This window comes from Dromaius novaehollandiae, chromosome 5, assembly GCF_036370855.1.
Source record: "Dromaius novaehollandiae isolate bDroNov1 chromosome 5, bDroNov1.hap1, whole genome shotgun sequence".
In the NCBI taxonomy this organism is placed as follows: domain Eukaryota; kingdom Metazoa; phylum Chordata; class Aves; order Casuariiformes; family Dromaiidae; genus Dromaius; species Dromaius novaehollandiae.
In genome coordinates, this window is record NC_088102.1 from 61,706,393 (window position 1) to 61,732,319 (window position 25,927).

At 39.9% G+C, this 25,927-nt stretch overlaps 1 protein-coding gene across 2 annotated transcripts in view; it reads left to right on the forward strand.

Moving 5' to 3' along the window:
- The first annotated feature begins 5,878 nt into the window (after positions 1-5,878).
- The window catches only part of DENND5A (DENN domain containing 5A), a 70,664-nt gene continuing 50,615 nt past the window's right edge, over positions 5,879-25,927 (forward strand). For both annotated transcript variants that reach the window (XM_064513030.1, XM_064513031.1), the window contains exon 1: positions 5,879-6,209. In XM_064513030.1, coding sequence (XP_064369100.1) covers positions 5,894-6,209 — 316 coding nt within the window. In that variant the 5' untranslated portion in view covers positions 5,879-5,893. The remainder of the gene's footprint in view (positions 6,210-25,927) is intronic.

Below are 25,927 nucleotides of genomic sequence, written 5' to 3' on the forward strand. Positions count from 1 at the left end.
TGTGGTGATTACATTTGTAGATGAGATTCATTCTATTTGTACTTCTGCTATTTCAGAACATCTAGGTAAGCGTGGCTTCCTTCTCTGTCTGAAAAGTACTTTTTTAGCATGTACAACAGTAACCTTGAAGAGCTTTTATACTTGGCACAGGAAGCCAATTGCATCTGGTTTTATCTCCTCAAATTATAACTGTTTGCATAGTTTGTTATGGTTTTTTTCCATGAATTCCTGATGGAAGACTTGCATGCCGAAGTTAATACTACAGCCTCATTCAGATTCCCTTAATGTTACATCAGTGATGGAATCCAGTTTGTGGGATCCTTTTTTTTTTTTTTTTTTTTTTTTTTTTTGCATTCTATAGAATGCTATCAATGCTGTGTGTTGAAAGCTTGCCAAAAAGTTAAGTTTTTTTCTTTTAAAAAAAAAAACACTTCTGCCTTTAAAATATCTCAGACAGTAAACTATGCTATTGTGCAAAGTCAAAGATGTGGGTTTTGTTGGCATATATTTTAGATTTTTTTTTAATATACCTTTCCTGGAAATATTTATGATGTATCGTTTCTCTGATAACAGATAATCTAGTCTTACTATAGTGAATAACTAAAATGCAATGTGGATGAAATATATTGTCTGCTATGCTTTGTATTAGAATTGAAGTATGCTGCCTGCATCATACTATACAATTATTTACTCTGGATTAAACTGAAGAACCAACAGAATGAACTCAACCAGGTAGCTGATCAAGGACAGAAATATCCAGCTGCTCCTGCAGGAGTGTTTCTTACAAAAAGCAGCCACTTCATCCCTCATCTTTCCTGATCCTACAAAACATGTTGTAAAGAGCCTGGGAACCAAAATTTTTGACTGCTGCATACTGAAAACTAGGGACTTCACTGAGATGACTGTCTCAAGACAGTGCAGTCTTCCTGTCATCTTACTGGCTTTGCCATGTTCTACGCTGTAAATTCTCTTGTCTCTCTCTTTCTCTCTCAGCATCTTACTGTCATCTTCCATCACTATTAACATTCTTTCAATTACATACTTGATTGAGTTGTATTTACTTGTGACCTTGGGTACTTGTATTTCAAGCCTGAAGAACAATTTGTACTTCTTCAGGGTTAACTTTTTTTAAAAAAAATATTATTTCCTAAATATGGTAGAAGCAATAAAACATGTATTTACCTGTGAACATTGTATTGATTGTAACATGTTAATGTGTACTCAAATTATACTTTTGGAGCCTGTAGAACAAAGGAAAGCTTCCCTTCTGCCCTGGAAATTACCACTCTGAATTATATATAGCAGGGGCAACTCTGCAGTATTTTCCTGTGATGATTTGGTGATATTTTATTAAAAAGTTACTGTAACTTTCAACTCAGTTTGAATTTTGTAGTTGCAAGTATGTTATTGGTGATTTGGGGCAGGGAATGTCACTTGGTGTACGTGACTTTGGTCATTCTACAGATTGGCACTGTTCCATGAGTAACAGTTGATGCTGGAATTGCAATACAAAGATAGATCTATTCTCTTTTTTCCCAAACTGAAAGGAAAAAGGTGTTAAATGCAGGTGTCAGACTTTTGCAAAATGTTTAGGTTAAAGCCTGCCCACTGGATTATTGAGTTTGAAGTAGCTGTAAACTTATTTACAGCCTACTTTCCTGCATAGTTAATTTTTCATGCAGATGAACTCTCAGAATAAATTACACTTACTACTGTAGTCCAGTGGCTTTCCTCAAAAATTCTCACTTGCCTGTCAGTCAGTAATAGATGCTGATGTAAAATTCCTTCTCCTTTGCTGTTAAGTTCAGCAGATATGACTTATACAGGTATAAATTTGCTTCCAGAAGACATCATGTTAAGTCGGTTCCTTAAACATAACTATACTGTAGACTGAAGGACTCATGTCTAAAACACTTTGAAAGAGTGAGCTGATATATTTGCCTTTACTTCATATGCCGTAGGTGTGCATGGGTTTTTGATTTTTCTGATGAGTTTGAGCAGATACTGTAACTCTAGACCTTGCTGTTATAAATGGACATTAAATTCTGTCATGTGAGGTACTGCTGGTGCAAAAGAAACAGTATTAATTGGTCTAGTTTAACTCTATTTTAGGTATATTGTATGATGCAGCTGAAAATGCAAGTTTGAATGTGGTATGTAATAAGGTAATTGCTTCTGTACTTAATGGTGCCTCCAAAGAACAGATTCCAGCACTGCCAGTGAAAAAGGTGCTTACTGGGCAGGTTGACGTAAATCCCATTACCATGGCTTTGCTAGCATTTGGAGGGAGTAGAATGATCTAATCCTCCAGCCACATATGGGCAACATATAATCCTTTAAAAAGATGCAGTACTGAAGATTATAGGAGGTGTTAAGAGAGAAATTGACACTTGGAAATATCTGGCAGTCTTGCTTGAATAGACTTCTGAGATTCCTCAAAGCTGGATTGTCTGCAAAGCACATTGATGCTAAAGCACACTAATATCTGTGTGTTCTCAGGGCAAGAGCAATATATCCCCTGGAAGAATGATCATAAATACGAAGATGAAATATAGCCAAAATAAAAAAAAAATATTAATTAGAGAAATTTTGTATTAACTAGATTATAAAATGCAAGAGTGTCTTTAAAACTTGTAACAATTTTAGCAAGGGAAAATTGAGGAGTTAAGTAATCTTTTAATCTGTGGACCAGTGCGATAACAAAAACACCCATGAATATTGCAGGGAAAGCTAACTGTGATCTCTGATGGTGTATACCAAGAAAATATAATGCATGGATATCCCTTATACCAAACACACTTTCATGAAAATCTCATCCAGTCTCAAGTGTCCAGTTGAAAAGATTGCTTTAATGTTAAGTGCCACTGATTTTTAAGATGCCAGGGTAAATCTCTTAATCTAAATACTTAAAGACGCTATATAACTAGCACCCCTACAATCGTAGCAATGGTTTTGATTTGAGCTCTTTCACCTTTCTGAGCTTCCTTCATCTTGAAAAACAGCCGCACGAAAATAGCGCAGATGCCCAGGCTCAGACGTCTTCATTCCTCTGAGCAGTGTTGAACAAAACTGTAATTTGCTGTTTGGGTATTTTACTGTTTACTAAATGAACACAATAATCATGATTGTGATTGTTGGCAAACTACATCGAAATTAACTACTTTTAGGAGTAATCAAGATATGTTCACATTGAGTTCTGATTTCACTATTTCTCTTTTTCTTTTTTTTTAGGAAAAGATTTGATTTACTCTCTTGACGACTTAATGCTTAAACTTGAAAATCCCAGCCTTTGCCATTGAAAACAGCCACTGAATCAAGAGTGAGAGTCTTGCCAAAGACAATCTTTTAAATCACTGTTTATTTGCTAATGTGTCTTTATGATTCCCTGGCTAAACAGTCATAGTTTCCACAGATATCAGACTTCACATACATTTTGTCAACATCACAAAGAATTACTTTCAAGAATTTACAATACAATTTTGTGTTACCTTACTCAAGGAAATCTAGTCAATTTACAAGGCCTACTGACAAAATTGCCATGTGCTTCTTCTGATGGGAACAAAGCTCTTCAAGACAGCTGATAAAAGAAAGCTACTGGCCTTTGAATTAAATGTTACAGATGTTGCTTGTGGTCACTTGGCAAGGGTATTCCAGAAATGAAATATTCAGAGAACAAAAAGGAACAATGGAAAAGAGACAGAACAGGAGGAAAGCTCTAGCTGTTTGGACACGGCTCTTGAATGCCTAGATTTAAGAGAGACTAGGTTATCAGCTAGCTGTGAAAGCAGGGAATTTATCTGACATTTATCTTATTCCTTTCTTGTAGTAATTCAAAGCAAATCTGAACTTCTTAGTCTGAGTCTCTCCTTTTCTGAAACTTTTATTTTCCCTTATCCTATTGCACAACAAGGCATGTCTCCTATTAGATACTGCTGTTCAACAGCAATTGTAATAATTTTCTACTTTCTCGCTGGTCCATCTAACTTTATTTATAAAATCTGCTAAATATATGGTTAGTTATAGCTGCAGCAGTTGAAGTGCCAGCCTAAAGAAAGATTTTTATTTCCCCATTTCACTATTTGACAAAAACAATATCTATTCTACTTCCTAATTTACACATGAGACTTTCTTGCAAGTCCCTGTAAGACCCTCAGGCTCTGACTTTTGTTTATGATGGTTAAACCGCAGTTCAGTCTTACTCAGATAAAGCTTACCACGTGCTGAATTGTTTGCCCTTCACCCACTTTGAAAGAAACAGATGGAGAAGGAATACATGCAGGAAATGGCTAGAGAACATAGCAGAGTAACTATAGTAGCACTTCAGTGATGTTTGAAATACAGTATACATCATTTGAGGAGACAGAAGCAATCAGTTCTACCTGCTCTGTTTTCTGTTGCTGTCTAGTAGAAACGACCAGGTAGGCTCAAAATATTCTCAATGTATGTGTTTACTGTAGAGTTAACTTGAGACTTTCACTCCAGTATTGCCCCTAATTATCCTCCCTCAGGTTCAGTAGTCGTTTAAAATTGAACTACTACAACTGTCATTCAAACCTAAGCAAGATTCCCATTTATGGATAACACATTCTGCAGACTATACAGCCTTAATCGGGTGAAAAATCATAGCACCAGTGACTCTTGCAGCTTTTCCTGTTTCTAGGAAGGAGGGAAAAGCTCTCCACATTTCACTGGGAAAACTAGTAGAAGTGCATAGTTACTGTACTGCAAAAGCCTGTGGAATACTGACAGAAAAGTCTTACTGTCTTTACCGCCCACAGGGAAACAGTAATTCAAGTTTGCAGTGTAGCTTCAGGTATGAGATGTTTCAGATATTTGTTAGCATGTTAAGTTAGGCTGGCACCTGGTTAATTCATCATTATTGATGCAACCTTAACTGCTTGGGTAGTCCTAGATATATATACATATATATAATATATATATATAATCCTGTCAGATAGGGAAGAACTCTGATGTGAAAGCCAGAAATAGAGAACTGGGTGAGGAAAGGAAGAGGAACTGTTCACTGAACTAATTTTAGCCTAGCCCAGCTCCCTCTATGGTCAGTGGAAAGACAAGCTCATACCTCAGAGAATGGGTACACATTATTAGTCTCTCTGCAATGGACTTGGTTTAAGTCAAAGTCATTCCCCTTCTTCCCCCACTCCCCAGGGGTTTGTTTCCCTGCTGGAGGGGCCATCTGACTCAGCTGTGCAAGCTCAGCTGCTAGCAGCTGCATTCATGAAATTAGTTCAAATAGAAAAAGAACAACCCCACCCCAGCCGTTTCCCATACCAGCTTCAGGGGATGGCTGCTCCCCACAGCAGTGGAGTCGGGATAACCAGGACAGCAACTGGGGCAGCAGCCCCGTGGGGGTGAGCAGCTGTGAGGGAAGGGGGGACACTCAGCCCAGATGTGCTTTCAGAGGGCCACCAATGCTAAACCCTCCTATGAGGCTCCTGGAAGGGCCTCCTTGTCCCCTCTAACTGCGGAGGCCAGAGCCCCTCCTGGCTGAGGAGAGCCTTTGTCGGAACCCTGTGAGTGGTGCTGTAGCCAGAAAACAGGCAGGGCAGAGCCGCTGTCCTGCGGGGCAGGCGAGACGGGACCGTGCGGTGAAACCGCATCCCGGGGGCTGCCCCCGGCCCCACCATCCCCGCACAGGGCGGGCGCGCGCCCCGGACACTCCGGCCTAACGGCCGCTGCGCGCAGGAAGCACCCTCTCCCGCCTAACGGCCACCACGCGCGCGAGACGCCCCCCTCCCCCCCCCGCCTAACGTCCGCTGCGCGCGCGAGACCTCCCCCGAACCAGCCGCCCCTGCGCGCGCAGCATTCTTCCCGCCCCCCCCCGCCTCAGCTGGACCAGCAGCATCACGTCATTCCCTTGAGCGCAGGGCGCATGCGCAGCATTGCGGTTTCCCTGCCCAGCCCGCCGCCCCCCTGCGGGAACAGCTGGGGGCCGTACCCACAATGCCGTGCGGCGCTGCCCGCTCCGCTCCGTCATGGGGAGAGCGGCCGCAGCTGGCGCCGCTGGCGCAGCCCCGGCGCCTGCCGCCGCCCCGCGGCCCCGCACCCCGTGAGCCCCGCGCACCCCTCGGGCTCCAGCATGAGCGGGGGCGGCGGAGGCGGCTCCTCGGCACCCGGCCGCTTCGCCGACTACTTCGTGATCTGCGGGCTGGACACCGAGACGGGGCTGGAGCCGGACGAGCTCTCCGGTGAGTGGCGGCGGGGAGCTCGGGCGCAGCCCGGCCGTTGGGAAGGGGGAGGGGGAGGGGGAGGGGGAGGGGGGGGGGCTGCCCGGCCCGCGCTCTGCCCGCGCCCTGCCCCGCGGCCGTTAACGGCCCGCGCCGCGCCCCGGGTGCGGATCCCGGGGGCCCCGCGTGCCCTGTCCGGCGGGTGAGACGCCGTTAGCTGCCTGTACGGGCCGGGCAGCGGCTTGCGCGGCGGGGGGAGGCGGACGGAGCCGGCGCGGGTGGCTCCCGGCTCGCGGGGTCCCCGGGCCCGGCAGGTGTGCCCCGCAGCTCCAGGGCACCTGAACAGCCCCGCGGCGCCGGCACCGGGGTCTCCGAGCTACAGAAATGCCCGTCCGTAAATAAGCATGAACGTGTAGGTCTGTGTGTAACTCCTTTTTTAAAAAAGAAGTGTTTTGAACAACACTTTCAAAATCAGCGTTGCGTGGTGGTGGCGTCATTTGCAGCCGTACCTGTCATTGAAGTGGCGTACTTTATTGCACTCTCTCTGGAGCTTGGTTGCTTCTGTCAACTTTCAGTGAGGTGCCTGGACGCTTGAAAAATGATGGAACACTTCTTGGAAATCTTAATGATGCATCGCGTTTTGGAGAGAAAGTGAAGATACTTCTACTTGTTCTGTGTTAAATCTTGCTGTAGCCTAGGATAAGAATAGCTGAAAAGAAATCGTGTTAAAAAGCATGTAATTATACTGTTAGATGAGAATGATACAGCTTAGCTGTGTTTTTTGTGTGAACAATCTGTCTTACAAAGGTGTGTCAAACCTGTGTTTTTAAGGGTCTTCTTTTTAGTTGCATCTTATTTCATCTTTAGTTTCGCTGTACTGGTTTTAGTTGGCTTAGGTTTCTGTTTAGCATTTTCATGTGTTCAGAAGGGTGTAGGACTGTGGTGGTGAATCCCTGGCCTGACTTCAGTGCTACATCTGCGTATGTGAGCTCAGAATCTGACCCGTTACATGCTTTTTTCATTAGCTCACTTTTATAATGTGTCTTTTTTTTTTTTTTAACATGATTGTCTTAAAAAGAGCACTGATTCTGAAATGAGTACTTATTTCTTGTAGCATGAAATCCATATTGATTAGAACTCATTCCTTACATTGGACTTTCACAGTTTTGGTTATGATGGAAACTTTTTTTTTTTTTTTTTTGGATATTAATCACTTCCTCATCGTGAGTAGTACCTTACTCTCTGAGAAGTCATGTTTAATTTTCTCTTAAAATGTTAAAAAAATAAAATAAAATGAAAAAGACTATAGACTAAAGTATGATACTCGGAGAGTGGATATGGCATAATGTGTTATTTTTTTACCATTAAATTTGTGCTGTAGCTTTAAATGCAAGAAATGAAAATGCAATATAATTCCATTGAAGAATATGTGAGATTTTCTTAATTAAAATCATGTGACCAAAATTTCTATGTTGAAAACAGTTCAAGCTTTCTGACATTAATTTTTGTAATTAATTTGCTATATATCCATTTGTGCAATGCAGTGCAAGGTATATTCATTAATACTGCCTGATCTCAACAGGAATATCAATAGCTCTCCTCTCAGATTTAAATTTAATAACATCAGTGTATTACTTCACGCTCGCTATCTAATATTTAGTGAACTGGAAGAAAGATTGGTTACTTTTTTCATATTCTGTCTGAATGTGCAGTCCTGAAGGTTGGAGCGTGATGCTGTATATTTACTTTCTGTGTCAAACACTGCGAAGATAGTGCAAAAACTGTAGCATGCATATATGCAGCACACTGGACCCTGCAGTTCCACTGTGATACCCTCAATAGTGTTGCTTGTGACAAGGTATGGGTTTGGGGGGATAGGTTTTAGTATTTATGGGGGAGACTGATTTTTTTTTTTTTTTTTTTTTTTTTTTTTTTTTTTAAGATTTGAAGAAAGGATTAAAAACAATTGAAGCACATTAAAACAAGAGGGAGGAGGATATATTTGTGATAACATCACAGCATATGAGCTAGCTGGAATTCCAGTGTGTCTTGCTGAGTTTGTTGTGCTGTCAATAACATACAATGGTGTGACTGATAATGCTTTCTAAATCGTATCTTAGGTTATAGGCTCCTCCAGTGTCCCCTGATATAAATGGAAAGGATCTCTGTTGATTTTGGTGGTTTTGGATCAGGCTTTGAAACACTTTGTACTTCCCGCAAGGCTTTCGTGTTTGAGTGAAAGGGTTATTGTGTAGTGTTTTTTCTTCCCTCCTTATTTCTGTGTTGAAAAATACATTCTGAATCCTCATACTGTTGAAACAAATTGCTGCATAAGTGCCCATTGTTGGAAGAGAGACACTGGCCCTTCAGCTGGTGCGTGCAGTGGTGGGGGAGCGGGATGCTCGCCCAGCGCAGCCGGGCCCTGGCAGGGGCCGTGGGGGTCTGCAGGGCTCCTGCGCCGGAGCGCAGCCTGGCATGATGTCATCGCAGCCCCCCCCCGCACCCCAGGCTGCCTGTTGCTGCCGGGGCCCCCTGGGATGCTCCTGGCAGACTTTGTTCTTATTGGGCTAGTGAAATTGTGCGTCTCAGGTATTCAACGGTAATGTGGATAATACGGCATTTTCTGCAGACTTATAAATGAAGCATAAGATTAGAGCTGATGCTCAGTCTCGTTACTTTGCTGCGAGAGAGATCTCTGATTAGTGTTTTTCCTTTGTATGTGGGAAGCTTACTAAATAGAACAGCTCCAATACCTCTTCCTGAACAGGTTGACTGGCTGATGGAAAGTGCACAGTTGATGCAAAAAAATATATTTTAAAATCACATTTATTTTCTTGTAATACGGTGAAAAAATACCATATTTAGGGTTTTGTGGTTAGCATGGTTTAAAGATGATATGTTCTCTATTACCATTTTTTGTTTTATCCCCAAATTCGTATGTCCTGGCTAACTGGGTATCCTTTATTTTGATGATTGTGATCTCACTGGATGTCCTGTTAAACCAGTTAGAAAAATTTTACTAGTTGGTGGTAAAAAAGACCCCTGATATCTTGATCTTATTGAAGTTCATCCAGAGGTGGCTGTGATGCCAGACAGGAGAGGAGCTGAGGTACATTTCCACAGGTGGTGAAAATGTGCCGGAAAGGATGATAGAAGATTTCCTAGGTGCTTTGCAACAGTCTGTTACAGAAGCTTTTTCTTCACAGAGGAAATGAAGTAAATCAGCTGCCAAATGCTTCCGTCTATAATATTACTTACCATAATGCTGCAACAGTATGATAGGATTTCTTAATTTGGGTTGTATGACTGTGCCTTGAAAAGGTAATGAGGAGGAAGTGGTGCCTCATCTTTTGGCTGGAATCCCTTGTGTGTTGAATTGGTTGGATGTGATCTGAATGATAGTGAAAATAGTGTTTGCACTATACGGAACTGTTGGAGTTTTTAGTCTACCTTCTTTTTCACTAAAGATTTAATTTTCTTTTCCTTCTCTGATATGTTAGTTTTTAACAATCACTTGTCAATATTATTTGTTTATTACGTAGTGGCAAACCAAAAGATGAACTTGCCATTGCATTACACCTATGTTTAAATGTAGTCTGGGAGCTGCTGTTACATAATGGGAAACTCCCGACCCAAGTATCTGGGCACCATCTTCTAATTACATATTGTCTGTGTTGCACATATACTAGATCTCAGTAGTCTTGAATGTCATCAAGTTGGTAGATATTTCAGGAATCACAGTATGCAAAGAATAAGTAGTCAAAAAAGTGAAAATGCTTATAGTCTGTGAAGAAAAGATTGTTTTAATAATAGGACTATTAAAATGTAATCTCATTCTGGAAGACCAAGGCCAGTGATCCGTCTGTCACCTGCATTTCTTAATGCCTTTCTTCTAATCTGAATTGGTCTCTTAAGGTTTGGTCCAAAAATTAATTTATTCAATAGATGGGCTCCTGTTCCTCTGCCAAGGTCCATATTATGTTGCTTTGAGTTGTCTGTCTGATCATAAGCTCTATTCTTAAGGAAGATGAAAATGGGTGTTAGGTGACGCCCATGTATCCAAGAAATGTCCTTTCTGTGTACACCCTCCACATACCTCTTCAGAATCCATATTAAATAACCATTCACTCCAGTATATGATGATGTGACACTATTTTAATTATTTTTAGTCTCCCCTACTTTTATTTGCATTTTGTTTTTAATGGTGTTGAGGAAAGGTCTGTGTGTTTGTAAATAGTGTAAGGATAATGGGACTAATTCCGAGTAAGGCATCTATATGCTCTCATACCAGCTGCTTTATTAGTGCTGACGTATGAAATTTTAAAGGAAGAGGATAAAAAACCCTCCCTCCAAACAGCCATCACATATTGAATAATATTCACTTAGATAATCCCTGGGTGTGATTGGGGAGGGGATGTGTTTAAGGAAGTTGTGGGGAAAAAAAACACTGTACAAAATCACCTTACTTAAACTTTTTTGGGGGTGGAGCTCTACTTAAATTAATTTGACAGACTGATACTAGAATGACTGTTTCTCCTCGCCAGTAAAACAGAAGTGTTCTCTCGCCTCATATCTCTGTCTATAATGAAAATGTGTCTATTTTTGTTGGCTTCAGCTTTAAAATGGCAACTGATCTTCAGACACTACCTGTAGGTAGTGGGTTGTTTTTCTTTTTTAAGCTATTTATCAATATAAACTTTTAGAAAATTTGGTGAGATGAAGTGGTTGAAGGAATTAGTTATGTATATAAAACAAAAAAATGCTTAATATTTCAGGATCAGTATGGCAGTTTCCTTTGTTGTGGTAATGCTGCTGTCAGCACCTGTGTTGGTTTGCAAGTTCAATGCACTTTGAAATAGTTACAGGCTTTTATTTTGCCACAAAGGTATTTGTGAGGGGCAGCTAGAAGGAAGGAGGAGGAAGAGGTTCAAGCTTTATTTAGATTGGCAGATATCCTTTTCCATGTATCTTCTGTTTTGTATTTACCTCTTTTGGTGTTTTTCTCCTGGAATTAGGATATGGGATTTGGAGTTGGAACCAACTGTGGTTCTTGCAGTGAAGCTGTTTCACAGTACTGTTTATTTCTTGGGCTAATAGTGCATGAGTAAATTTCTCTAGCGACGCTATGGTGGTGGTACCAACACTTGTAGCAGAAATAAGTTGCACTGGTGGGAGACAATGTCCGATTTTTCCAAAGGCTGAAGTATTCTTTTTTTCTTTGTCCTTAACGTGGATTGTATCAGTGGAAACTTCCCACAGTTCCCTAAGGGTGTGCTTCTTCCCTGGGGGATTTATGCTGCGGCTGAAAGGGAGGTTCGTCCCTTTCTTTGTTTCTCTGAGATTGCAACCAAGGTGTTGACTCTATGTGGGGGGCCTCCCCAGTAACACCAGGGCTGAGACCACACACTGTTTTCACACAGGTCACCATGGATGGGCATTAGATAGCAACAACTTTTGGCTGGACTTGTACTGGCACATGTGAAACATTTTAATCCGGTTAATAGTTTATTCCACTCCCCCTACCCCCTCCATCTTTTCCCAAGAAGCCTGAGTTGTTTGCCATGTTTGAGTGCCAAAAAGATCTTTTGTCTCTTTGGGAACTGAGGCAGACGTGCTAGGGTAGCTGATATGTAGAGTAAAGAATGGGAGGGCTGATGTAAGGGACAAGCAGCTGTGCTTCACTAAACTACATTTGAAGCCACAGTTTATTAGGTGAAGTTTTTATAATGCCAATTTGTGATTATCGTATCTGTATTTTAAGTTTAACTATGGGCTGTGTACTTCATAAAATCCTCCTCCCCACTAGAACTCTTCATTCCCTCATCCTCCAGTATTCAGTTACGCATTTGGCTAATTTGGAAAGGTCTTTAGAAAGGCGTGGGGGAGGGGAAAACTTACAGATTCTGTTCTTGGTTAAAAAGTGGGTTTAAGATGCTAAAACAATTTCTAAAGAGAGAAACTATGGAAAGAAAACCTCTTAAATGGATTGTATGGGAAATACTGCCATATGCCAATAATAAAGCAATTTTTTTCTAAAACTTCAAACTATTGATCTTGTAGTTACAAAATACTACAGCTGTCTTTATCTGCTTTTCAAATTAGTGGTGTCCTACTTGAGTGTTCTTGGTGATGGCTTCTCATATTTATCCTCTGAATTCCCTCTAACCTGCAGGGCTCATGTGGCAGAAATAATGCACGTGAAGTGACAATGTCAAAAGCAATTACTTATTGATGTATGGTGTGCAGTAATTATTCTCTCTAAACTTCTTGACAAGGCTTTTGGATTTGTTTTGTAGTCAAGGTTTAAGTGAACTGGAATATTAACCTTGGGAGGAAAAAAATTACTGTACAGAGAAATTGTCAAGCATTCCAACACAAACTGATGAAGAATTTACTTGGAGTGCTTTCACTCAGAGCTAGTTTCTCAGTCTTTCCAGGAAATTGCTACTTTTTCTTATGTTTTGATGGACAAGAGACTTTTAGCTTCAAAGTTTGCTGTAGTAGTGTAGAATATTGCCTTTTTTATTTTGGTTTTTATTTTTACTGACTGTGACTGGTATGATCAACCATAATCGAGTACAGTATGTACGTGTGTCCTGAGTTATTTACATACTGATACTGAAGCATCTTGAGAAAGAAACTTGATAGCAATTCATGGATACGTACTCTGCAGTCAGGTAACATGGCAGTTCTATACAACCTTTCCATTTTCAGATGTAGCAACAGTTTAATGTTCAATTGAGTGTGTGTGGGGGGAAGGTTAGTTTCACAGAGCCTTATTCCTCATTACTTTGGATGTTTTTTAAAAAGTCTTCTTACAACAGTAATTTCTGCTCATGTTTACAAGTGCACTCTGCAGAATGATGTGGGCAGGGGTCCTGAGGTTGCTGCAATGTGCTGATCAGTGTATTGCTTCTGTCCTCTGCAAATATGATTTTTTTTTTTTGTGAGCTGTTCTACTATTTGTATACATCGCTTGTTCCTCCTTCACTTGCTATTGTCAGCAAACTCCCTTACCAGCTGTTGTCTCATGATTTTGCTCCTCCAGCCCAGTGCTATCTTATTGAGCTGTCATCAGAATCACATGGGAAAAGGGGAAAAAGTCCCTTAACAAGGTCTGTGAGGGTTCTAGCGTAAGTATACCATGTCCTTTTCTGGCTCGTTTATGTGTGTGGTCTGAGATTGAAATGTGAAATACCTTATTCTAAAGTTTCACTGAGGGCTGATTAAAATTTCAGCTCATCAGTATCTTGGTCACTTTTGAGAATGAAACTGGTTGAGGTTTTATAGCAGCCCAAGCCAACCTAACTGTAGGTCTCCCATTCCCTCTCCTTTCTGTGGTCAGGTACTTCTGTCCTCTTCCCTTGCAGGAGGACTAGCTAGTCCCCTTGGAAAGGAGTCAGGGTAGCAGGTTCCAGGGAACACCAGACGTTGGTGTAAGGAAGGAGGTTAGCAGTGTGCAGCTATTGATTATGTTAGCATAGGCGCCATGAACCACAGCTACATTGGGGGGCATATTCCAAAAGTCCTTTGGACACTGAAATCCATGTGAATGATCTGCAGAACACTGACCTGACCTGTAAGGGAACTTGTGATCCAGAGGGTCTGTGAAGTTTCTTTAATGCTTCAAGTTTGTTGCATGTATTGAGCATTAGATGAGTGTCACACTGTTCACCTCTCCCATGGAAGTGCACTTGAGATCCACGAGCTAACTTTGCCCACATGGAGGTCTGCTGTTGCAAATGTTAATAGCCTTGAGAGTGGCTGCCATTTTACAGGCGATGCCTTACAAACAGGGCCTAATTTTGTCTTAGAAAACTGAGGTATCTGTACATACCCTTACTTCACCTCATTCAGTAGATACATCTGATAATTCATTCCATGAAGAGGCCTGAAGCTATCATGCATGAGTGCTCTGTGAAGTAGCTACTTTTGTATGTTTCTGGGTTTTTGCGTGGCTTCCCACCCCACCCCACTCCAGGCAATCAGTGTTTTATTTTCCTGCAGCTCAACCAAGTAAGGGATTTAACTCATAATCTTGGTTCTGTGGAAGGAAAGCTGTCTGGCTTTTAACAGGTGATACACAGTAATAAGGGGCCAACTCAGACCTGTGACTTGTTTTATTTAGGACTCAGTAAAAGCACTAGGCTTTGTTCTTTCTAATTCTTCTTTCTAGTAGTTCTAATCACATTTTCATGTTGGAAACACTTTTTTCCAGACACAAATCATGCCTTGTGGAGAAGAAAGGTAAACTTGATATGGTGCACATAAAAGGAAGAAAGCCAGAAAAAAGTGGCTGGTGTGATGATAAGGAAGGGTATCTGTCAGAGCTAAGATAAACTTGAGTTTGTCATATCCTTAGATCAAACTGTCAGCAAATTTGAATCAGTTAGGATACTAAAAATAACCTGTATTTTTAAAAGTTAAACACCTCAAAATCATCTGGTGACTTGGTGATTTTCTTACAGGCATTTTGTTTTGGGTCTGTATTAAGGCAGGTTGCTGCAGAACAGTGTTCTCTCTTTTCCCAGAAGGTTAAATAACTAGGTGAAACACTGGACAGAACTCGTGCTGACACAGTTGTATATCTAAATTTGCTATATTTTTCTGACTTTTGTAGATCATTTGAACAGTGATTAAAAGCTCTTTGAAAGACTTCATTTGCATTTTAAAATACAGCTTTCCTTTTCTGTGTAAAATCTTAGTGGTACTCTAGAAGAAGTGTAAGTGCTTGGTTAAGGGACTGTCCAGATGCTTAGGTAACGACATTTGCTCCTTGTGTTTTTACAGGCATATGCTTCCATCAGTCCTCTGATCTGGAATTGGAGGGTAATGGGAATGTGAAAAGTGGAGACCTTTAATTGTATGGGATGTTTCACTGTGAAAGGGGATTCACTGTGGTTCAGGAGGGTTGCTTGAGACTGTGCTTCTGTTGCTTTTCTGAAATGTGTCCACTGGGCCTGTCTTGATGGGGAGAACATGATGAGAACAGCTAACTCCTGTATTCAGTATACTTAAAATATTTTCATCTCCACTTCCATTTTATATTTCTAGTACATATAGAAGAGCTGCTTTCTATTTGGAATATAGGCACTCCTTTCCCTTTCTTAGTGTCTTACCTTGCACATATTTCAGATTTGTTCTATAATATAAATGCTCCCCCACACACACTGTGACTGAGAATGTGCCTGTCATTGTAACTTTGAATGCTGCGTCTGTTGTTTAGTTGGTAACAGAACTGAATATCTTTTGATAAATCTCTTTTACTGTGGCTAAAACAGAAAAATACTGTTCTGAGAAATAATTCCTTTTTTAAAAACACTTCCTTGAAAATTTTTTACAGGGAGTGTTGATTTACATATATTGTGCCCATCTGCTATCCTGTGTTCCATGCAAAATAGTGAAAAAGAATAAATGGGTTTAGGATGCTTTTAAAAATGAAAACTGAGGGTTTTGTTCTTGTTTTGTTTCTTGCCTTGTCAGCTGCTTTAGATTCTTGACAGTTTCTCCTTTCTCTTCCCTGCCCCACCTCTTCCTGCCTTCCTTGAAACCGCACCAGAAAAATAAAACCAAAAGTCTTTGGCTGCATGACTTTACAGTCAGGGAATGCAGATATATTTTCTGAGCTATTGTTCTGTGGTGCTTTAAATTCATCACTACGGCATCCGAAATTATTCCAGAGTGTGCGGCAATATATTTACTCATTAACGAGGTGACAACTGAAACTTAAATTTTAAGAAATTTAATAGATGTCCACTTATCACTTTCATTTGCTAGAGAGTTCAGAAGAATTTGCTCCACTGAAGCCATGACTGCTGAAGATATTACTTCTATCCAGCAGAATTTATCCTGAATATCCAATTTCACAAATGAACTCTATTTCAGTCCACAGTGAGGTTCTTCGTGTTACATTTTTCTTTTCATTTCTTTAGCAATTGCAACAGGAAAATAACAGAACCTTTACAGTCAACAGATCAGATTTAACTTCTTTTTTTGTCCTTTCTGTCTCTTCAGTGTCTGCTATAGGAAGAATCATATGGTCCACTGGACATTCAAATATATGTTGTATGCTGAAAGGAGTATGTTCTCATGGGACTGGGATAAGGGATTGCTACAAGTTTGGGTTCCTTAGATGACAAACAAGCCAAAAATAAATTGGAGCCTTTCATCATACTAGCTTTCTTTTTTCCTTTTTTTTCTTCTGGTTCCTCTAATAAAAAAAACAAAAAAACAAACAAACAAACAAAAAACCCCCCTAAGCCTTTACAGATGGAAGATGGCACTCCACCCAACATATGCTTCAGTTACACTTAAAGTAGATACCTGAAGTAGAGAGCAGGTGTGTCCATATCATAAATTTACATCTTTGTTTCAGAAAGACAGAGTGGACCCCCATTGTCAGGGAAAGTAGAACAGTAACTTGCATTAAAAAAAGTATATCTTTAGATGAAGTTCCAGATGTGAAAATCATAGGTTATAGATTTGTTACAAATCCAGCTGAGTGACAGTTATTAGAGACTGGATGATACTCATGATACCAGCTGTAAAAACAGGAGTGCTGCAATAAAATGAATGTGATCTTGATGATGTTCTTGTATGGATAACCTGAGCTTCTTTAAAAGCTGTTATAGTCCCTGTTCCAGCAACGAGTTAACTGGTCTGACCACCAGTTCAGCTTGTGCTAGGCCTGATAGTCTTGCCAAATGGGGTGGTGGGGAGGGAAAAGAAGTGCAGGATAGAGCATTAATGTATTATAGGATAAAAGGGAAAAATTCCTTTTCTGTGTACACCCAAGAAAGAGATTGGCTGGGGAAGGGAGTCCGCTCTAATGAGAAATACATACGGTCCTGCTTGAGGAGGAGAAATTGGAAGGAAGCAAGTCATAATATGAAGGCATTTGTCCATTGATGGAGTGGCTGTTTGCCTACAGATCTGGCAGCTGCAGCTTTCCTTGAATCATGGTTTTTGTTCCAAGAATTCTTGTTTAGTGCATTTCTTACCTTCATCTCTGCCAGACTTTGGATGCTCATTTCCTATGTAGTAGAGGGTGTTTTTTTTTGTTGTTGTTGTTGGGTTTTTTTCCCCCCAGTTATGTACAGTTTAACATTTGTTAAAGAAAGAATCAAAGGAACTGATTTTTTTCAGAAATAAACTTTGGCTAATTATTAGTATATTAATAGCTGTCTGGCTTTGTATTGAAAGGGCTTGTCTTTAATATTAGATCACAGGTTCCTGAAAACTCCTGTTAACTAACGTGCCTAACATGTTTTTTGCAGCCAATGTAAGCAGGAGCTGGTTTTGCTTGTTGTCGGTTGGTTGGTTTGTAGATTTATTTCTTATCTTGGGATATGCAAGTTAATTTGCCAGTTTAAATGACTTAAATCTTATTGTAATTATTAAAAATCTTTTAATGTATTTATTTTGATAAATATAAATATTTATTAGTAATTCTAAAATTATTTGGATACAGTAAATTTTTTTAAAAGTCTTCTTTAACAAAGCGCCTCTCATCAAGTTGCATTTATGTTACTGAGCCATTTGCTTGTGTGTATGGGACTGGTTAGTGATCCAGACATCTGGCTTGAAATAATTGTGTATCTGAAACAGTATATTCGAATCTGGCATGGTCAACTATGAGGTAGAAACCTCTGTTTTGTGGGAGTAGGCTGTTGTAGTATTTGACTGGTTTTATCGTAAAACTGGTGTACTGGTTCATAATTGTTGTTAGTAATAAAGGGACGCTTGAGAGCTAGTTGACCTCCAGATGTGGCCAGCGTGCACTTATTTGACATGCAAACCTAGGTTCAGTTTTGTATAATAGTTATAGTTACATCCATTAAAATGCAGTTCACTAAAATGACAGCCTAGTGCTAACCTGATGCTAGTTACTTTATTGCCTTCCATTCCAAATGCCAGAAAGCAAGTGGGTGTGAATGCACTCTGTGGTGTGCAATTCCCTCTCCTTTCCTCTCTAAGGTGTTCCTCTAAGAGCAGTGAACACCTACCTCCTGCCTAAATCTGAGGGGGTCTTCCTCCTTTTTAGGATACTAAAAATTACTTTGCTGGGAAGAGAGTTCAGTTTAGATTTTATTTCCTTTCCAGAGCTTATTTTTATTTTTTTTGAAAGGTGATATTGTGTGCATCCTTCTTGAGATAGGAAGGCTTTCTGACAGAAAGACAGGCACTTTCCATCTTTGACATTTCGTCACAATGGCATTTGCAGACTTAGGCATCTCCGAGGCCTAGCCACTTCTGGGAGAATGGGATCGCTCTCCAGAAGATTAGGTTAGTTTTTTGGTCCTGGTTTTAAGGACTATAATGGATCAACAGGTTACTATCTCATCCAACGTTTTGTACAGTGCAAGCCATATAATTGAATTTTCTTTGGTTATCCCAATTTTGCTCATAGGACTTGCGGAAATAGACTTGACTGCTTGTACTGGCAAGTGGATGTCTTATTTTTAACAGAACTGTTTCAGCTTTAATTTCAAGATATTGGTTCTTGGCATGACTGTCTTCCTGTGTGCATCTTTACATTTTGAAAGAAAATACAGGTTCTAATCAGGTCAATTATTGCTCTTCTGTCAATTTTGCTAATCAAAGTCTTTACATCTCTCAGTATATACTGACTTCTTTCCCCTGCCATCCCACTCCCCCACAGCTTGCTGTCATTCCCTCCTCACTTTTTCATCCTTTCTGTGGTGTGGATTCTGGAACTGTGTGCACTATTTGCTTTGCCGGGTATCTATTTTTTACTTAGACTTGGACCATGGATTTTAGAGCTGAGCAATTTCATATTCAGTAAATATAATCTGTAAGGATCACATTCTTTTGAGAAAATTATTTATCTTAATATCTACATCCTTACTGTGCATACTGTGAACATGATTGCTGGCCGAATGGGGTTCCTACTGCTGTTTCTGACATTAGCTGGTATTAGATTAGACTTTGTTGTAAAGTGTTGCAGATAGTTGCCATTCTTGTACCTTTGGAAACAATTCAGACTTTTTCCTGTATTATACCCTTTAACTGGCATATTATTGCAGTTGCTCTGTTTTCACCTAAAACCCAAGAATGAGAGAGTTTCTTTTCAAAATGTCCAGCAACATCCATTTTCACCTCAGTACTGCCTTGTGTGCTTTACTATGTTTTTTGTTGAAAGCAGGATAGGATTAGCAGAACACCATAAAATAACATCTATATTTGAAACCTTCTGATAGTTTTGGGTGGTATTCATGGACGCTATTGAATTACTGTGTGTAGTATACTTGTGCTCTGTTAAGGCAGTGACGCTCAACATTTTGCAGGCACTGCCTCTGTTAAAGGTCATCTCTTTTCATGCATGGCACCACTTAAGATGCTCATTTCTCAGACAGTGTTTGTGTGCATTTCTTTGGCAATGTGAGTTCAAGAAGTCCTGGCTTTTTGTTCCTGTCTCTGTGCTGTGTTGTTGGAAGTTTTTGTATAGGAACATCCTGAATCGGATGGGAGAACTGATCCATTTGGGAAAGAAATTCTGCAAAATAGGAAGAAAAAAGTATCTATCCATCTATCTGTGTATATCTACATGGATCTATATCCATCTATGTATAAATTTATATTTTTTCAATAGATCAGTCCCCCAGTCCGGTTTGCTATGCAGTCTTTCAAAGCATAGTGTAGATGCAGGAATGAGGTAGCTAGGCTGTTCTCTGGATGATATTCATTATACCTGCTTTGTTCAAACCCTCCTGTTGACTGACTGACTTCTGACTTGCACCCCACACTTTGGAAGACCCTTACTCTTGGGCTGTCATGGTCAGCCCTTTCTCAAGCTCCCATCCTGCACAAGCTGGGATGGTTTCCACCACTGCAGGATTCCCTGAACCGTGGTATGGAAAGTGCTGAGGTAAAAGGGCGTTATAGGTTTGTGTAGGGGAATGTTAATGTGAATTCTAAATCCCATTTCTCTAGTATGCCTCATAGCACAGGAGAGCTGAGTGCATGGCTCATAACTTCTGTTGCTGGTAGAAAGTCTCACTGTTCTTGTTTGTTTGTTTAATTACAGCACTATGACTGTTTCATGTTTGAGCTGTTTTGTATTTATTAAGTTGTAAGACATTATTTGTTTTAGTGGCAGCAGGAATTGCATATACAGCCTCTGTATGCTAAAAGATCCTTGTAAGCATGTCTGTGTGGAAAATATAGACTTAATGTTTTGATCACATGCTATCTCTAATACAATTTTTCATTCAAAAATGTTATGTGTACAGTAAATGGACTTCAAGACTGAATGAACTGGGTGAATAACAGGCTGTATCACAGGAATTTAAAGAAAGAAGCTGCTTGGCAGCGTGAAAGCAGTGAACCACTTAATCGGAATCAATAGGCTTTCTGGATGTCTTTGTTTAGTAATTATATTGAGCAGATCAGCAGACTCAGTGAACAAACGAAGGTGGCAGTATTAACAATTCTTTAAAAATCAGTGTTGCATGGCCATTCAGATTTTTTTTAATTTTAAGACTTATTTTCTGGTAACTAGGGTAGTTTCTTCTTATTTGCCCTTTATAATTATAGAGGGAAAATTGAGCCAGATTCTACTTCTCGAATAGCTGTTAAAAGATTTTTCTAGCTAGTCCTGCATAATATTTAAGAAAAGTTGTAGCACTGCAGTCACTTCCTAAAAGCAAAATGTGAATTGATAGCAAATATGGAAGGTTGTCACTCAATTCTTAAAACAGCTTTTTTTGCGAAGTATCCCTAACGCTTTTTTTCATCTGATTTGTTCCCTCTAATTGAGGACAACATAAGCTATGCAGTGGTGTTCTGTACTGGATAGAATTGTGTTTCATGAATAGAAACTTTTCATAGCAGGGTGTAGGCTACAAAGAAGAATGTTATGTTGACAAGATGAAGAAAATCCTAGGGGTGGAAGCCAACTGCAAAGAAATGAGCTACTTAAGAGGGAAAGTTGACCTGCTACAATCATGAAAAAGTTTTCTTGGAAACTTGTACTAAAAAAATGCAGGCAGTCTGTCTGGATACCTGTGGCTTTTGTTGCCATAAGCCACCTGCGCAGATGTATTTGATTAGCGGACATAGCTTGAATTTACTGTGTATATGTTAAGAGTTTCAGTGCTGTTGTAGCATATTTCATGACTACACATGACTGACAGGAAATAAGTTCTCAATTACCATGGTTAGGTGCAGGTAATAATAGTGACACCAGCCAAGAATTGCTCTCGCCTGTGGTTCCAAGTTGTAAATACAGCTCTGCAAATGCTATAGACAAAAAGAGAAGGGAATGGGGGGAGGGGTGGGTGCGGTGTTTGGTAGTGGTAGTGTTTTAACTCTGAATATCCAGTCCTTCAAAAGAGACTAGTCTTCCTTTTTTATTTTTGAGAATTCAAAATGTCATCTTTTCCACTTACTGTAAATCCACTTTTCAGTTAAAACTTGTAATTGTCTATATATTGGTGGGATGGGAAGGTCATGAGTAATTGAATATGCAAGTTGTAGAATTCAAAAATTTTTTTTATTAGTGTGTTGGGAAGACCATCTTTTCCTTTTCCAAGAGGAATATGGAAGGCAGTTCATCAGATTTTTCTCTGGGTAAATCAGGAAAGAGCTGAAATTAGGGCTTTCAGACTCTCTCCTTTTTCCCCCCCATCAAAGTTGAGGAAGGCTTGGTAGATAGTGTTGTTCAGGTTTATGGAGTATGTTTTGCTTTACTCTAGTTTCTGTAACATTTTTTTTTTTCTGGTATCTCCACACCTAAAAAAAGAAAAGGGGTATTCATTGGTATGGATAGTTTCATGAAGATGTTTCCAAAGGGGTGCTGTGTCCCACAACTTTGAAACTCCATGTAGCATCTTGGTTTTGAGTGTGTGAGTTCCATTTCTGATCAGACATAGCCATAGCCGTGGCTGTCTTCTGCTAGCACAGTGAGATGCAAAAAAACTAATGCAGGCAAGAATAGGGTGGAGAATAAAAAATGAGAGCCAGAGAGGCTGCCAGCATACGCTACAGATCTGCATCGTGATATGACTTGTCTTCAGTGTTAAGTGACTCACTGAAGTATCACTGAATTGAAATGAGGTGCAGTTGTTAGCTCAAAGGCATGTACTCATTAGCTGTTCTAATGCATTTGTAATTAGGAAGTCCAAATTATAGACACATAGGCTGGAATCATTTAAGGTGATATAGCTAATGTTAGAACGGGAAGTTTGTCAGTGCCTTATGGTTCCATACACTGCAAACTATTAGATGGCTGTTAGAGGAGTGGTGTGAGCTTCAGTGTCGCTGTGAAAAGGGGCAGTTTTTGACTAGATATTCCAACTGAATGTAATGTGGTTCAACTCTTCTTTGGTCCTCTTGAGTAGCTTTGCATGCATAAAGGAAACTACGATGTGATCCATCCAGTTGAGTTTACTGGAAGAGAAGGAAGAGGGAGAGGCTGGAGATTTCTGTCTTTTGTGTCGGATGGAGTCAGGTCAGTATTGAGTGTACCTTATTTCAGCTTGAGAGGTCTGAGCTGAGCTCTGCATGTAGCAGTAAGAGATGGGCCATGCCAGCAGGCTAGGTGGGGGCATCTCTACATCTAATGTACTGGAAATCCCTCAGCCAAGGAGACTGCTACAGAGATGAATCCTTGCTGGTGACTTCCTTTTTGATAAGCAAGTTCTTGCTAAAAACTTATTTGTTATCAAGAAATTTAAGAGATTTAAAAAAAAAAAAAGGAGAGTGCCATGTAGGACTGTAATGAGGCTGTCTGCCTACATAGTATAGCAATGGGAATAGCTTGTTTTTGACCCAGTTCCGACTGGTAAAATCTTTTCAGGTCACTGACTGCTGCAGTGTCTTCACTCCTTTTTCACCTTGTGGTGGAGTCTTAGGGGACTGATGAAACGTGAATGAAAGGAGAGGATGAAAAGGGTATTGCCAAAGTCTGGGGTACGCTGTGAAGCTGGGTGGTGCCTGGTGATACTGAACAAAGCTATTACCTGGAATGGTAAAAGCCAGTAGGTGGGTAAGCCAGGCTGTGGTTGCAGGAGGAGGAGTGCCTTAGGAGTTACTCAGTTACCCACATGTGTTATTAAAACTCTGCTATAATCCCGTTTTCTTCAATGTTGAAACCAGTTTAAGAGCCTCTTTGTCAGTAGTTTACTCCCTGCTCCCCTCTCCTTTGGGGGGGATTCCTATATGCTAACAAAGCTGCTTTTTGGGAGCATTAGCTAAACTGGATCAGTGAAACAGATTTTGGTTAACCCCTTCTTCGTTGCCTGTTTACTCATTTTTAATACAAATCATTTCACTGGTCCTACTTTGAGTGGGATCCCGCACATGCTGTTTTTCCAATGACAAAGTTTGAGATTATCTGCTTCACTGCCCTCCCTCTGCTACTTGTAACACAGGGCCTCTATTCTATTCTTTGTGTGTTTTTGCAGTGCCTAATACAATGGTGTTTCTCTCCACTTTTGTGGTATTATTTATATTACAGTATATAATGGGAGGCTTATTATTTTGAAGATTTGATGCTGAGAAGCATGTTGACCTGAAACTACCTGGAATACTCCTTTTTTTCCCAGAATTGTTTGTTTGTGGATTTTATGTTTTGTGTCAATTCCCAACAAATATTTTATAATTGTAGCTAATCTGAGTTTGGGATTTGGTTACTGTTCCTGCTTTAAGTCCACATTAGTAGCGAATCTGTAATCCAGGGGTAGTTTGCAACTTCATTTTTGTAGAGCTTTTTCTGTACTTTAACCAACACCTGAGTGGTAATGACTATGTGAGGATCATCAAATGTGCTTGAAAGGTCTTCTAGTCTTCAGCAGGCAAAAACTTCTTCAAAGCAGTTTGTTTATTTTTTAAGAGCATCCATTTTACATGGAACTTGTACAAATGGGAAAAAATATTTATCTATAAATAATCTTGTTTAAAGACTTTTACTGTAACTCAGATCAACAAGGAAAGCACTTTGTAGCCATAGTCCTGCTAGGGGACAGGAACCTTATGAAAAGCAAAATCTGATGATGGCTGTCTGTCTTAAGTGTGAGAACATGGATGTGACTGAAAATGTTCTAAAACTTGTACGGTACATTATATTTTTATCAGTTATCTTCTCTTGCATCCTCATTTCATCAGTTCTAGAATAAAACAATGCCCATTTTAATGACGGGTTTGTTTCCTGCATTCATTAAGCCTGTTCTAGTGTCCTTCACTTTTATCAAAACCCTTTCAATTAGTATGGAATTAATCGGATGTATCCAATTCACGCAGAGACAGATTTTAAAACCTTGAGTTATTTTTGCCTCTTGGAGATATGCAGCAATTAGTGTTTTGTGGGAGGTTGGGGAAGCTTTGAACTGATCTTGAATTTAGGGTTACTTACTTTTCAGCTCTGGGTAGAAGCAAATATTGTTTGTGGATTTTTCTTTTTTGTGTCTGTTGGCGGATATCTAGTGATGCCACTAGCTGTTCAGTCGGAGAAGTGAAGGGGGAACCTAGGCAATAGGCCTGCTAGTGTTCAAATTCTCATTGGTTGCATTGTCAAGGAAATAAGGTGGCCACGGTCCTGGAATTGCGCAGGTTGCCTTTGGGTTCCTGGATTGAGCTTTGCACAGATGAGCAGCGTGGTGAGTGAACATTTGAGATTCCCTGCCCCCATCAGCTCCTTTTGAAAGCAAGTTTGCCTATTCTGAAGGCCAATTGTAAGAACCTTTTTGTCTGTAATACAGTGAAGTAAAAAGAGATACCTGTAAGATGGAAAGACCTGCTGCCATTGAAGAAAAGATGAGCACTATGCTCATGCAGAAGACTGGAGAGCAAATGTAAAATCAGAGCAGAATGGCTCTGGGAATAGAAGTGTAGTATGGAGGCACTCAAACAAGAGCAGTGCCTGTGCAATAGCTGCATTATTTGATAAATTGCAAAAAGGCATGTAAGTATTGTTTTATGCGTCTGTCTGGATCAGGATTTGGTTCAAAAGACATGGTTGGTTTCTAGAAGTCAATTTCAGTACTTTACTGTTGGCTATTTTAAATTTTAGACAGACTTTAGGGCTAAAAAATTTAAGTTCCTGTTGTTGGAGAGAATATCCTGGGAGGAGATGGAGCAAGATTTCTTATAATATGTTTTAAGTAGCATCCATTCCATGTTGTGTTTTCACATGTGCCATCATGCATTTTGCAAAATTAATCATCTTAATGAGAAGGTCCTTGAGTTGCAGATTTTTTTTTTCCTTTCCAAAATATGCATGACCTTGCATATAGGTGAATCCAGTAATTATGGTGGGTGGTTTCCAAGTTCAGGAGAAAATTTTCTTCCTCAATTATCTAAAAGTTGACATTACATCATCTTCACAGATCTAAATACAGAAAATGATAGGTGTGTTAAACCTCTTGACTTATTTTTAAAACCTGTTCTACAGAGGACTCTTTAATGAGTGTGTGCTTGTGTCAGTAAGAAGAGATGTGGCATGATTTTTTTGCCTTTTTGAGAGATTTGAAGTTTCTTTAAATGCCTATTGTCATCTCTTGAAAATTTATTTCTGGCTCTTCCATAAGTGCTGTTATTGCTAAGTGTTTTCTGTTATTGACTCTGATCTTTCCAAGGATAGTTGTATTTCAATGAAATTGTGTTCCATTTTTTTTTTTAGCCTGAATATCCCTCTCTAAATACATCTTTTAAACTTTCCCAGATTTCTGTGTTCAATAATATCCTTGTTCAGAGAAAAGAAGTAATAAATATGTAGCTGA